This window comes from Triturus cristatus, chromosome 4_2 (assembly GCF_964204655.1).
Source record: "Triturus cristatus chromosome 4_2, aTriCri1.1, whole genome shotgun sequence".
In the NCBI taxonomy this organism is placed as follows: Eukaryota; Metazoa; Chordata; class Amphibia; order Caudata; family Salamandridae; genus Triturus; species Triturus cristatus.
In genome coordinates this window covers 846,806,138-846,820,559 of record NC_140586.1, presented here as the reverse complement: position 1 = coordinate 846,820,559, position 14,422 = coordinate 846,806,138, and the positions used below count along the sequence as shown (strand labels likewise).

General features: G+C 47.2%; 1 protein-coding gene across 1 annotated transcript; it reads left to right on the top strand.

Annotated features, from left to right (window-relative positions):
* Positions 1 to 3,648: 3,648 nt before the first annotated feature.
* On the top strand, positions 3,649 to 10,483 carry LOC146835247 (uncharacterized). Its single transcript, XM_085599964.1, has 2 exons — positions 3,649 to 4,878; positions 10,349 to 10,483. The coding sequence occupies exons 1-2, from the start codon at positions 3,649 to 3,651 to the stop codon at positions 10,481 to 10,483; spliced, it is 1,365 nt and encodes a 454-aa protein (XP_085456090.1).
* The last annotated feature ends 3,939 nt before the right edge of the window (positions 10,484 to 14,422 follow it).

Genomic DNA, 14,422 nt, shown 5'->3' with positions numbered 1-14,422 from the left:
CCCCCATTCAAGCCTAGAGACCTTCTATTAGTCTAATAATAACCTATTAGTTTGCTAGAGAAAGGAGGGTGTCTGATTTCACTATCATTTTATTATGATTGCTCCTTTCATTTTCTATGGTATTGTAACAATGCTGATGGTTCTGATCTTGACCATTTGTCTGCTTATGTTAGCCAAGTTACTGCATCTTAGGACGCGAGGTTTATAAAATAAACTCTTTAAACTTTACCGTGTCTTTGTTATTCTGTTGTGGACTGATATAATCATACGAACAGGTATTTCCGATTCCCACCATTCCTGAGAATATACAAAGTCGCTTGTTCTGGGTTGTCTATACATTGGGACCGCCGAGCTAAATCTCGGATAACAAATAGGACACTAAGCTAGTCGGATAAGGGGTTCTTGGTTCTGAGGGGAGTTTTTGGTACACCACAATTCTCTGAGGTCCTGGTTTCCTGCGCATAGTTCTGTGCATAAGCAGAATCCCTGCAACATGGTGCACCTAACGTTTGGTCTGTTGATTTGAAACGCCTTAGTAGTACTTGTATTAGTCCACAACGCCCTCACTCTTGTTTCCGGTTGACCGGGGTGACGGCTTAACCTACCTAGGTTATGACTATAGGTTCCTTCAAGCTTGATCATTAAAAAGGTTAGTTTTTCTGAACCCACGTGCTACAGTGGATATCGTTGTTACACTTTAGAGTGTCCTTATGGCGATCGATATTGCTGCGCATAGTCGTGTTCCTCTAAGACAACACTTGAGGACATATGCAGTGCCTGATGATGGACTGCCTGTGATTTTTTTAGTGAGCGCAGATGCATCTTACCCGTATGAGTTGTTTTACTCATGGGTGACGTTCCAGGCGGTGGATGCAGACAATGATACGTTTCACACCTACACTCACACGCAGGTTCCCGCAGCCTATGCCCCTTATAGGACACTCGAATTCCTCTCACTGCCTGGCAGCATACCATTTGGTTTAATGGCGCCCTTCCCCATGCGGTGGCACCGGCGAGGCTAGGCCCTTTGTCTATTGCAGGGGCCACTTGGCCGGTGCTAGCCGGCTTTACACCTCATCCCCGCTACTTAACGGTAGGAGTGGCTGAGTTGCGGACACAACACACTGCCCTGATTGCGATCCATAGGGCTTTAGTGCAGTATGTGTCACGCAACGTGCAGGTGGGGGCACCTGCTGTTGCGGGTCACACGACTGACCACCACGCAGTGGTCATTAGTCCAATTATGGTAAATTCTATTGTTGGCAAGCGCCCCCAAAGGAAGGATGAATTTCCCTACTGGCTTGCTGAGAAATTTGACCAACTGGAAGAGGTTTATCCGAACACCACTCCTGTGGAAATACACAGGATACTCACCATTACTTTGCCCAAGGACCTGGTCCCGGATGTTGTCGACTGTGACAATTGGGGCAAGGTCTTTGCTGCGACCTACTCGAAGTGCTACGGCACTCCGTCTATGTCTGTACTACCCTCCGTCATCAAGAAAGTTCAAGACAATCATGGTGCGGAGGCAGCTATTGAGTTAGGAATGAGGCTTGTTGACAGCTTTGATGTGGTTTGTTCCATGGTGATGGGCAACCTCAAAGGAGATGCCATGCAATTCCAAGTTGGAAATATGCTGGCACTTGTGGATGCGGCCGACAGGCCGAGGGAATTCGCGAAAATTATTGCGAAAGCCTACAGAATGGTGGGGCGTAGCGCCCTTGGTGTGAAGCCCACCGTTATCATTCCTGATGTAGTACAGCAAACTAAGGTGAGTTCGTCTACGAAAGATGAGAAGCCCAACTTTCCTGAGCAAAGTTGGCGAGCCGAAAAACAGGGGAAACAGCAACAGAAACAGGGGTCTCGTCGTGCCTCACCCGTCCAGTCGTCCGGTGACCGCACGTATGATCTGCGCGATCGTTCTCAAATTAAGTCACCTGAAAGATTTCAAGTTTCTGAACAACGCTCTCCTCGTTCTTCACAGGAAGCATCGGCTTCATAACCCGGTGGCGGAGACCGTGGGAAAGGAAGAGGTTCTCAAGGTCGTGAGCAACCTCGTCAGACTGACGGCAAAGGCAAGCAGGACGAGTCTGCACATCAACGACCCCCGTTTCAGAAAAAGAAAGTTGCTGCACTAACGGCGAGATATGCCTCAGATGGTACGGACACAGCTTCAGAACATGACATGGGCACTAACGCTGAAGTTACAGTAGTGCGGGAAGCATTACGTCCATATCTGGCGGCGACAGCAACTGATACATTCGTGAGTGTTGAAACTGCTGATACTCGCGTGGCTCCCCCTGAAAGACTTTTTGAAATTGTCCTTTTAATTGAGGGTGACATACAACGCAACTTAAAAGTGGTTTTTTGGGGTAATCTGACCTCCACATATGATATTCTTTTGGCGGAGGCTGATTGGCCCCCGGCTTTCGTTTTAGATGCTCCTCGAGGGGAGGAGGTAATCCTCCCGTCCTTTGGGCACACGGTGCCGACGGAACATTCTGTTAGGTTGGCCGGGGAGTGGGCGCAGGTGTTAGCACCTGCGTTGTATCGTACTCAAGTGGGCTGGGATAAATTTTCTCCCAACCACAAGATTCCGTTGCGGTCCGAACCCCAGCCTCAACCTCAATATCCCATGCGTCGTGTAGCTAGACATCACGTCGCGTCAATCCTTGAACAATTGGACTATCAGGGTGTAATTGAAACGTGTGTGTCACCCATGAATAACCCTTTATTCACCGTGACGAAGCCTGACGGATCGTACCGCCTAGTTTTGGATTACCGGCACTTAAACTCACACTGCCGGATGTGCGCGGTACAGAATACCCACAGTTCGGCTCTCGTCGATAGTCTCGTGAGGAAACGGTTCAAAACCACACTTGACATTTCCAATGGCTTTTACAGCCATAATCTGTCCCCTCATAGTTATGAGTGGACGGCGTTCACCTCGGGTGGTAAACAAAAACAGTTCAAAAGGCTCCCAATGGGCTATAAAAATAGCCCTGGGGTCTTTGCCGCTCGCGTGGTCTCTCTCTTAGAGATGGTAGACCCGGAGGCGTACTCGTATGTTGATGACATCTATCTTACGGACGACGAGTTGCTTCCACACCTTGCTCGCGTGGATAACATAATTACTATGTTTGCAGACTTCGGTTACAAGTTCAACTTTGCGAAGTCCCACATTGCCGAGTACACAGTGTTCTTCTTGGGGTATGAACTCAACAATGAAGGTCGAGGATGGCTTCGCACTTCCTTGAGAAATGCGCACGCCTTCGTGCTCCTACGACACTGAAGAAATTACAATCTTTGCTGGGCTTTCTGAATTTCGGCCGTACCTACATTCCTGATTATGCCCAGCGTATCAAGTCACTTTATGCCTTGGTACAACCTACTTTTTCCAAATCTTGTTGGCTGCCTGAGCACTCTGCTGCATTGCAATCATTGCAGGCTGATCTTCTTGCTTCTAAATTTCTACAAACTCGTGATAACCACACTAACCTGGTCATTAGAATTGTTCCGGGTGCAGTGGGTTTCACCTACTTAACGTTCAATGAGGGCGACACCGTCCCCATTGCCTACAAATCTCATCTGTACACTTCTGCTGAACTGCGATTTTCCGCTGTCGAAAAAGTACTGACAGCTGTTCAGATGGCGATCCTGAAAGAACGAGCGCTATCACAAGGGAAACGCATGTTGGTGGTAACACCTTATCCTGCCCTGGAGGCAGTGACTAAAGCAAGTGTACCGAATTCTAAAGCTTTGCATCCTCAGTGGATACAATGGGCCACTTCCTTGACTTCGCCCGACGTCACATATATCTTTGACACGGCATTACAGACTCAGGAGTTCTTGGAGTATGAATTCGTTCATCCGGCTCCTCTGACTTTGCGCCCGCTCGAGGATTACCATTGTGTCATATACACTGACGGGTCTGCGCAACCCGCGACTGGATCAAATCACTCTTATTTGGCGGCCTGCGCGATTGTTGTTGGTACTTTCGTGAATGGTGAATTCATATCTGGTGATGTGCATACGCAGTCATTGGGTGATTGTACCGCACAGTTAGCAGAGCTTCGCGCTCTGGTGCTTGCACTGGAGTTTACTGATCCTCGGATCACTACTCTTATAGTAAGTGACTCGTTCTATTGTGTTCAATCTTACAACGACAATCTACATTTTTGGATTCAAAATGATTTTCGTGATTCCAAGGGTAGCACAGTTAAGCATAAAACGCTTTGGGTTCGAGTGGCAGATTTTAGAGAACGTCTCCCACTGGTGAATGTAATTCACACTCTTGGTCACCAACGAGTTGGTGTCCATGCTGTCGGTAACAGTTTGGCTGACGAGGCAGCAAAAACCGCAGTGGGGACATACTTAGTAGCAGCAGTTACAAGATCCAAAAGTAAGATCGATGATGACATTTTGGCAGCTATTGCTGCTACAGAGTCGGGAAAGAACTTTCCAAGAGGTTTCCCTTCTCGCTACCATTATCGCTTAAGTTCTGATAACGTCCCGTTAGTGAGGATTAACGACGTTGGTGACAGATTGATTCCCAACGCGGACTGCAGACCAGCTTTGATTACAGCGGCCCACGAGGGCTTTGCGTCCGCGCATGCCGGAGTTTCGGCTACTGTTTCTCTGCTGCAGGAGCGTTACTGGTGGTATGGTTTATATAAACAAGCACGCGCTTATGTCCTTCTGTGTGACATTTGCCAGCAGATAAAACCTTCTTCTGCAGCGCGTCCACTGCAAACGCAACTGTGTATATCTAATAAGCCACTGGCGTGTGTTTATTTAGATCATTGCGGTCCTTTTTCCTCTGATACTGCGTACAAGTACATCTTGGTTGCAGTGGATTCGTGCACACGTTTTCTGTGGGTGTGGCCACAAAGGAGTGCTGATGCCCGTACTGTCATCAAGGATTTGCGTGTCTTTGTTGGAAGTTTTGCATGTGGTACCCTTCATTCTGACCAGGGCCCTGCGTTTGCCTCTAGGGCGTACAAAGAAGCCATGAGAAGTTTGGGGGTCCAAGTCAAATTTTCGTCTCCATACCGGCCTGAGGGCAACAGTGTTATGGAGCGGATGAACCGTGACCTAAAGCAATCTTTGACAGCAAGGGTATTAGGTACAGGCCGGGATTGGCTAGCCCACTTGTATGACGTGCAACGTGCACTTAATAATCTCCCTAGAAGGTCTCTGGGTGGGCGGACCCCGTACATGATGCTCTTCGGGATACGAACGTTTGTTCCAGACCTTGATGGTCTAGACATGGCGGCGGCGGCCACGCCTTTTGACCTAGATGATCACTGTGCTGTATTGCAGAATCTACAAGAAGCCAGAGACACTCTAGCGAAGGAATACGTACCCTCCACATCTGATGCTGCTCTCCAGATTCCGGTAGTCGGCTGGCTACCTCGAGTTGGTGACCTGGTCCGTGAGAAGGTGGAGAACAAGAAGGAGTTTGGCCCCTCTTATCGTGCACCAGTTCCGGTGCTTGGAGTACAGGGTACACGTACAGTCATTTTACCTCCACTTCCTGGTCGCAAGGATAACAGGTACATCTCGATTGACAATGTCAAGCTACAGTGCGTGGCCGATACTTCATAGTATGACACCAGCGGTTTCTTGCCCTTCAATGCTGAGAAATTCTGTTGTGGTCCCTGCATCTAACACCTTGCCTGATGTTGCCGTCGAGATGCATACAGTTACTGGTCCTTTGTTACCACCGACTGGTGGTGGTTTGCCTGAAGATAATGAGTATGCTTATCCATCAGAAGTCCCAGTATCTCTTTTGCAATCTACTGCCATTGATCAGTCACGTTCCTCCTTTGACACTGATTCAATGACTTCCAATGCCCCGTCAAAGGTTTCGATTTTTGTGGCCTGGTTTAAAAGACATTTTTTAATTCCACCTTCGATTTACATTTGGCTGCTGCTCATATGTGTTTTTTTGTTCATGTCCATTGGCTTTTTGGTAGTGTTTTTAGACTTATCAATGGACACTACCTGAAAGAACGATCTACAATTGGTTTAATTGATGGAACTTTGGCCCCCCACTCCTCATCACACATTATGAAAAGGGACCAGACTTTTGTGAACATTACTGCCTGGCCTGTCCGTGATGGGATCGCTGGGGATGCTGTAAAATTTCAAATTCACGGCCCCACCGAAGTTATTAATGTGCCTAATGTTTTTAGTGTTTCTATGGGTGATGTGGTTAAACAGAATATCTGATCGGATGATTGGGATGTACAAGCCATAGAAGCACTGTTTTCTGATTTGAAATATTATGCTGCATTTGATGCTGAAGATTTGTATCTAGATACTGCAAATTATGATGAGCAATTTGCTATCAACATTATGGCACACATTTCCTACACAGAGCAAATACTTTTAGAAATGTTGTTAATTTCACACAATGGGAACATTGTCCCGCCCCTATGCTTGGGAGTTCCGCCACGTTAGTGAATAAATTCACGTACTTTTCGGATTTTAGTGTGTCTGATCCGACCTCTTTTTACTTTAAAGTAGCGGCTGAATCTACTTCTAAAGTAAGATTGACACACACCAAATTGTTGTATTCCAAGTCCTTTATGGACGAATTGGCTATCGGAGGTTATGACCTATGGAAAGCTACTATCGATCTTAAATCGGTTTGGGGTTCTAAACCGTGGCAGGTACAAGGAACAGAAGCTTTGCATCGTGCCTGCCTCATCCCGAACCACATTTTGTTTTTAAATTCGTCTATTTTTCAGACTACCTGTTTTGGATTGGCTATAACTAAAAAATTGAATTTTCCCTCTATCCCGGATCTGGGTGCTTATCCTAATTGGGAAAATCACACAGACCTATCCCTTGATGAGTTGCAGTCCTACGTTTCCAACGCTACCTTCAATGTTTCTTCATTAGATCCTGAGGGGTGGTTGGTGTGGCAAACGAGTTCTGATTCCTGTCAACATCGTTTTTTGGGTTTGAAACCTGGGTATACACAAGTTAGAGTAGACCCCTGTTTTGAGTCTTCACACACAGTGACTAGCTACTCGGTAGGTAAGTTATGCCAGTCATGGCTGCAACATTCCACCTTATCAGCTGTTAAACTTCATTTATCACGTTTAAATGACAAAATAGATTTGAATGACTTTGTTAAGGGTCCTGCGACTGGTCCAAAAGATGGGTTTATGCTATTTACAACGAGGTTTGACAGCTATCACAGATTGAAGCTGCGTCAAGATTACGAGCAATTGACCAAGCAAATATGGAGAAAGTGTTAGCTGTGATAGATAATAGCATTAACACCTTGTCTTCCAGAATTTATACCTTAGATAATATTGTTTCTTCTGTCGTAGACATTGTGCAGGATGATTTGTCTGTATTGTATCATGGTCAAAATCAATTGCGTTCTATTATGCAGTTTGCATGGACTTTGCAAACTTTAAAGGCTGGGAAAGTCCCTTGGGATTATATGAATACTTCATCTCTGTTCCTTCCCTTTAATTTAACTGCAAGACAACAGTTTATGTCCATGAAGGATGCTTCATATTCATTGTTGCACATTGAGAAGTTAGAACCTTTGCCTTTTTCTGTTGCTGAATTGAACTCGGCTGTGTGGCTTATCCACGGGTTGATAACTTTACCGTTCCCCCTGTTTAAGTTCAGCTCATGCATGAAACATTATGCCCTAGGCAGGTATGAACATCTTGGTACTGCCTTCCTGCATGAGGTCTGGTCACTCCCGTTCACTTATAGATGCGTGAGAGACGGCAAGGAAGTTTACTTAAAAGGTGAAGAGTGCACTACCACTCCGGATCACTTTGTAGTGTGTAGACACATTCAATTATACGGTGCTTGTAATGTGCACACCCCTAATTTAGTTTGCGTTTTAAAGGGGATTCCGGTGCCTGATATAACGCCATCTTTTACGCTGCTTGCTAATGGCAGTTATTTGCTTTTAAATAATGAAGCTTGCTGTGGGATGCTAGTGGGAATTCCTTACATAGTAACTGTATCGCAACGAGTGGTGTGCTGTAGTAACGTCCTTTTCCCACTCCCGCATGGACGGCTCGATGTATCCATCTGGCCTTCTATTCCAACCTTGAAAGCAGAGTTCAACAAGATTAGCAGAATAAGGGCTCTATTGTCTCAAAAAGAAGTCGCGTTGACTTCATCCCGAGAAACATTTGTCCTTCACGTGGCTAACACCCGCACGGAGGTACAAGCGCTTCTGAATACTGATCTGCCCCTGCATTTTGGGACCTTGATTCAGACTATCTTTAATGCCTCGTCAACAACTGGCCTGGTACATTTTTTTTAAATTGTGGGCTCCGGCCTCGTGACCTCCTTTCAAACTATTTTTGGTGTGATCCCCGCATTTTTTCATTCTATTTTTTCCAGCGTCTTCGGAGGTCTATCTTTACTTCTCGCCCTTGTAGCTGGGGTGCAATTATTGATCTGCGCTCTACGCTATGGCTGCACAACTTGTGTCACGAGACAGCCTGCCCCGGCTGCTCATCTTCGTAACCGGATGCTTGAATGCTATGGCACTCTGCCGCTGGCGACTTTAAGCATCGCTTACGGATTGTCCTTCCGGTTTCCTTTCTTTTCTTGTGTGCAACCAGTCTTTCACTGCCTAGATTGTCCATTCCAATGGGCTCTGGATTTGTGCCTCTCGAACACGGTGTCTCCTGCCCCGGATTATGATCGGCTAATGAGCCCCTTAGTGGCTCATGAGTTGGACTGTTCTGGTGTCAGGATCATGGCCTGCGGAGCTGCACATGGAGTCCTTGGGAATTGGGATATCGGAACGGCAGCTGTTGAATTCTTGGAGAGAAGCTACCTTGAGGTACCGATCTGTTGTCCTCGAATGGTATTGGAAGCTCCGATTGTCGAAGAACACGTGTGTTCTTTCCCTCTGTTGAACTGGATGGCAGATACTTTTGCAGAACGTTCCAATGATTTTCTCTTGGAAGCCGTAGCAACTTATTGTGCCTATACCTTGATGGATGGACTTTTTACCGTCGTCACTTCATGATGCCTCCATCGATGTTATTTTTTTCCTCCCCGTTTTGGATGGGTTTTTTGTCATCGAACATCGTTTTTCGTTTTAATTTTCTCCTATGTTTTTCTTCGAACTTTTTCACATACCTTATATGGACCTATTGTTCATGCCCTTGGTTCCCTTCTATCTAACTTGAACTCTGCATTCTCGAAATTGCACCCCTAGTGGTTAGTGGTCCGATCATGGGGGGGTGTAGGATGGATTAGCCACTCCCTATTTACAATGCTAAGTTAGCACAACCGCGTTAGCTGTTAGAAAGCCATCTTGCCGCTTCTGCTGCCTTTTACACGCGACACTGTTGTCACATGTTATTGCTTGAGAAATGCTGACTCGACTTTGCTTCACATGAGAACTGTCTGTTGTTTAACATCCTTAACAGTGAGCAGTGACCTTGGTCTGTACATCGTGTAAAGAACAAGTCTGGGTCACTAGACGGTGCATGTTGTTGTGTGCAGGTTGATCGTACCACCTTTTAGCCATAACATGCACGCAGCTGCAGATACCTGAAAGACGAGTGCTTTAATATTGCAGAGCAGCATGTTTTTAGATTCATTCGAGGAGAAGAGCTGTTGCAGGAGAGAGCCTAGCTGATCCTGTGATGTGATTCCACTAAGCTGATCTATACAGTATGGGGTCCCCCATTCAAGCCTAGAGACCTTCTATTAGTCTAATAATAACCTATTAGTTTGCTAGAGAAAGGAGGGCGTCTGATTTCACTATTATTTTATTATGATTGCTCCTTTCATTTTCTATGGTATTGTAACAATGCTGATGGTTCTGATCTTGACCATTTGTCTGCTTATGTTAGCCAAGTTACTGCATCTTAGGACGCGAGGTTTATAAAATAAACTCTTTAAACTTTACCGTGTCTTTGTTATTCTGTTGTGGACTGATATAATCATACGAACAGGTATTTCCGATTCCCACCATTCCTGAGAATATACAAAGTCGACTGTTCTGGGTTGTCTATACATTGGGACCGCCGAGCTAAATCTCGGATAACGAATGGGACACTAAGCTAGTCGGATAAGGGGGTTCTTGGTTCTGAGGGGAGTTTTTGGTACACCACAATTCTCTGAGGTCCTGGTTTCCTGCGCATAGTTCTGTGCATAAGCAGAATCCCTGCAACAAGAGAGGCAAGACGCCTGGAAATGACGGTCTCCAGTGGAACTTTATGTCGAACTGTGGGATCTGATTGGGCTGGATTTGCTGAATCTCTACGAGGAAATGGTGGGCAAGGGCAGTATGCCGCAATTCCTGCAAGAGGGTATGATAACACTTTTGTTCAAACAGAAGGGAGAGAGTGAAGACCTCAAGAACTGGAGGCCCATCTCTCGCCTTATTGTGGATTACAAAATTCTCACAAAGGTAATGGCCAACCGCCTAAAGAGGGCAATAGCGAAGATAGTCCACCCAGACCAGTCTTGAAAGCTACCGGTACGGCAAATCGCAGATAGTCTGGCCCTGGCCCAGGACACAATCAAGTACGTCAATGGCCGCAAGGTTCTGATGGCCATGGTCAGCCTGGATCAGGAATAGGCGTTCAACCACATTTCCCATGAGTTCACGGACTGGGCACTAGAGGACTGGGGTCGTTAGAATTCTGTGACATGGTGACCACAATGTATAGATATATCTCTAGCACAGCGTTGGTTTTAACGGCTGCAAGGCTGTCTGCTTTTTTCCTCTTCTGTTCATCTGCGTTATTGAGCACCTGGCTGAATGCATCAGATAGAACAGGAACAGCAGAGGAGTGACAGCCCCAGGAAGCAACGGAAAGGGCGAAGTGAAGTGCTCCCTCTACATGGATGACGTCTCAGTTTTCTGCGCAGACGGCCCTTCGGTGAAAGAGCTAGAAAGTACTTGTATTGAGTTTGGATAGGTGTCAGGAGCGAAGATCAACAGCGCCAAGTCGGAAACCCTACTCTGGACCCCCACCCGTGACCCACTGCAATTCCCCATTAAGCAGGACTTCCTGAAGATCCATGGAGTCTGGTTCGGCGGAAAAGGTGCAGCAGAGAAGGCCTGGGAAGAAAGACTGGCGAAGACGAGGCAGAAGCTGGGACTCTGGAGCCTCCAGAACCTGACGATCGAAAGGAAGTCTTTGGTCCTGTGGAACCAGACCTTGCCAGTACTCCAATATGTCACTCAAGTGTGGCCTTTGCAGTCCCGCACGGCCAAGGCCATCACAAGAATGATCTTCTACTTCATCTGGAGCTGGAATTTGGACAGAGTGAAGAGGGCGGTGATGTTCAAGACCCACGACAAGGGAGGCAAGGAAGTGCCAGACATCGCCACCATCCTGAGGGGGATCTTTGTGTGCCACTGCATCAGGAGCACCCTGAGGACCGAAGATAAGAGCCATGTCAGCTTTCTGTGGTGGCGTAGAGGGCAAAAGAACGATGGATTTAACCCAGATCGCTTGACTGGGGGAGAATGTCTGCATTGTCAGCATTCCGTCCATCATTTGGTTGTTGTAACGCTTTTCGCCCTAAGTGGGATGGGTATTCCCAGACGTGGGACCCGTGCTCACTACGCCACTGGAGTCAAGCTATCCTGGCTGATGACGGCTGATAGCCAGAAACCGGTCCTAGGATGCTTGATTCCGGTCCAGGGAAGACATGGCTTGGCAGTTCGGGCTGGACTGTTCCCATGAGGCACAGGGTCAAGGCTGATTTGCATATGGCCATGTCTGAACTGTGGTGGCGTAGTGGGCAAAAGAACGATGGATTTAACCCAGATCGCTTGACTGGGGGAGAATGTCTGAATTGTCAGCATTCCGTCCATCATTTGGTTGTTGTAACGCTTTTCGCCCTAAGTGGGATGGGTATTCCCAGACGTGGGACCCGTGCTCACTACGCCACTGGAGTCAAGCTATCCTGGCTGATGACGGCTGATAGCCAGAAACCGGTCCTAGGATGCTTGATTCCGGTCCAGGGAAGACATGGCTTGGCAGTTCGGGCTGGACTGTTCCCATGAGGCACAGGGTCAAGGCTGATTTGCATATGGCCATGTCTGAACTGTGGTGGCGTAGTGGGCAAAAGAACGATGGATTTAACCCAGATCGCTTGACTGGGGGAGAATGTCTGCATTGTCAGCATTCCGTCCATCATTTGGTTGTTGTAACGCTTTTCGCCCTAAGTGGGATGGGTATTCCCAGACGTGGGACCCGTGCTCACTACGCCACTGGAGTCAAGCTATCCTGGCTGATGACGGCTGATAGCCAGAAACCGGTCCTAGGATGCTTGATTCCGGTCCAGGGAAGACATGGCTTGGCAGTTCGGGCTGGACTGTTCCCATGAGGCACAGGGTCAAGGCTGATTTGCATATGGCCATGTCTGAACTGTGGTGGCGTAGTGGGCAAAAGAACGATGGATTTAACCCAGATCGCTTGACTGGGGGAGAATGTCTGCATTGTCAGCATTCCGTCCATCATTTGGTTGTTGTAACGCTTTTCGCCCTAAGTGGGATGGGTATTCCCAGACGTGGGACCCGTGCTCACTACGCCACTGGAGTCAAGCTATCCTGGCTGATGACGGCTGATAGCCAGAAACCGGTCCTAGGATGCTTGATTCCGGTCCAGGGAAGACATGGCTTGGCAGTTCGGGCTGGACTGTTCCCATGAGGCACAGGGTCAAGGCTGATTTGCATATGGCCATGTCTGAACTGTGGTGGCGTAGTGGGCAAAAGAACGATGGATTTAACCCAGATCGCTTGACTGGGGGAGAATGTCTGCATTGTCAGCATTCCGTCCATCATTTGGTTGTTGTAAAGCTTTCTGATGGCACGATTCTTCCTGTTGCCAACGTAGAGGTGCCTTGGATGGGCAGAGTGGGTGAGCGCCGTCCCATACAACTGGGAGGCCCCGTGGTCCTACAAGGAAGTCAAGAAGTACGTGAAGGAATTCAGGCTGGAGGCTGCCAACCTCGCCACATGGACCCCGAAGCTTGTCCAACGCCAGATACGAGCAAAGGATATAAGCAAACCGATCGGCGCCCTCCCCTCTGCCACAGCAGACCATATGTGGGGAAATGTCACATCCAAACGCCTGACCAACTACCACAAAGACATCGCCTGGATGGCCATCCAAGGAGGACTGAGAGACTATGAACAACCTCTGGCTGATCTATATTGCTTTCATGAATAGCGTAAAGCTTATATCTCCCCCCATCAAAAGCCACTTTTCTTTCTACAAAATAATCATATAAAAGAACCAAATTTATTATGAAAACATTTATTATTTTTCAATTTTTATCTTTTTTAAAGTGAGAATTCATTCATAAGATAACTAGTTATGTAAATCACAGAAGAATACATCATAGAAATATTTCAGCATGAGTTAGACTTCAATATACTCACAAGAGATCAAAAACAAATCACTTCATTTTAAAGATACCCTCCCCCAAAATGCTATTACTAAATCAACATACATACTCCTTATAATACCATTCATTCATCTTAACACACAACATAGAGATAAAAATAAGAGTACAAATTGTAACTAAAGTGGAAAACTGCAGTGTACAGAAACAATAACTTTTCTCATTTATTATGTAGAGATATCATATAGTTTTTAGGTCTCGCGAGCCAAAGGCTCGAAAGAGACATTTTATATGTGGGAATTTCAAAGTGCTACCCACACTTTTGGCTGGCCTAAACCTTGAGTGCACGAGATCACATGCACGTGCACAGCTGCTCCTCTGCTCATTGCATTTTCCCCCTCCCTTCTCACCCAGCCCTTTGATGCTCTGCTGGAGTACTTTCACTTTCGCCGCTTTGACCCTTGCATTCCCCCCTCCCTTCTCACCCAGCCCTTTGATGCTCTGCTCGCATCTCCCTCCTCCCTGGGCGTGAAGGGAGACAGAGCCATCCTGCTTGATTAATGGCATTCTTATGTGTTCCCGTAAGCGCTCGCTTTAGGTCTTTCTCTATAACCTGTAACCCCACCCAGTCTTTTCGCCCTCTCCATGTGTCCTGTTCTCCTCATGGGGTCGCGCTCTTTGCTCCCCATGTACCTCCCTTGCACCCTCCTTTTGCCCCCTCTTTGCCCCTTTCTCCCTCTCCTTGCTTCCTTTTCACCTTCTGTACTTTTTCTCCGTTCTCCCACTTCACAAGCTCCTCCCGCTCTCACTCGCACGTACTGCTCCATCAGTGCCAGAAGCTTCCCAAAGGAGTGAGTCACGGCTGCCAGGTGGCCCCGGGGCATGCGTGGCACTTTCAATCCGAGCAGAACTCCCACCCCGCGTGCACACGCCTCGAGGCGCATTACAAACACTGTTCAGTTTTGCGTGTAGTCACAGTTCTACCACAGAAATGTACACATTCTATTGCTTACAGACTTCAAGCCCATTGCACTCTAGCTGCAAA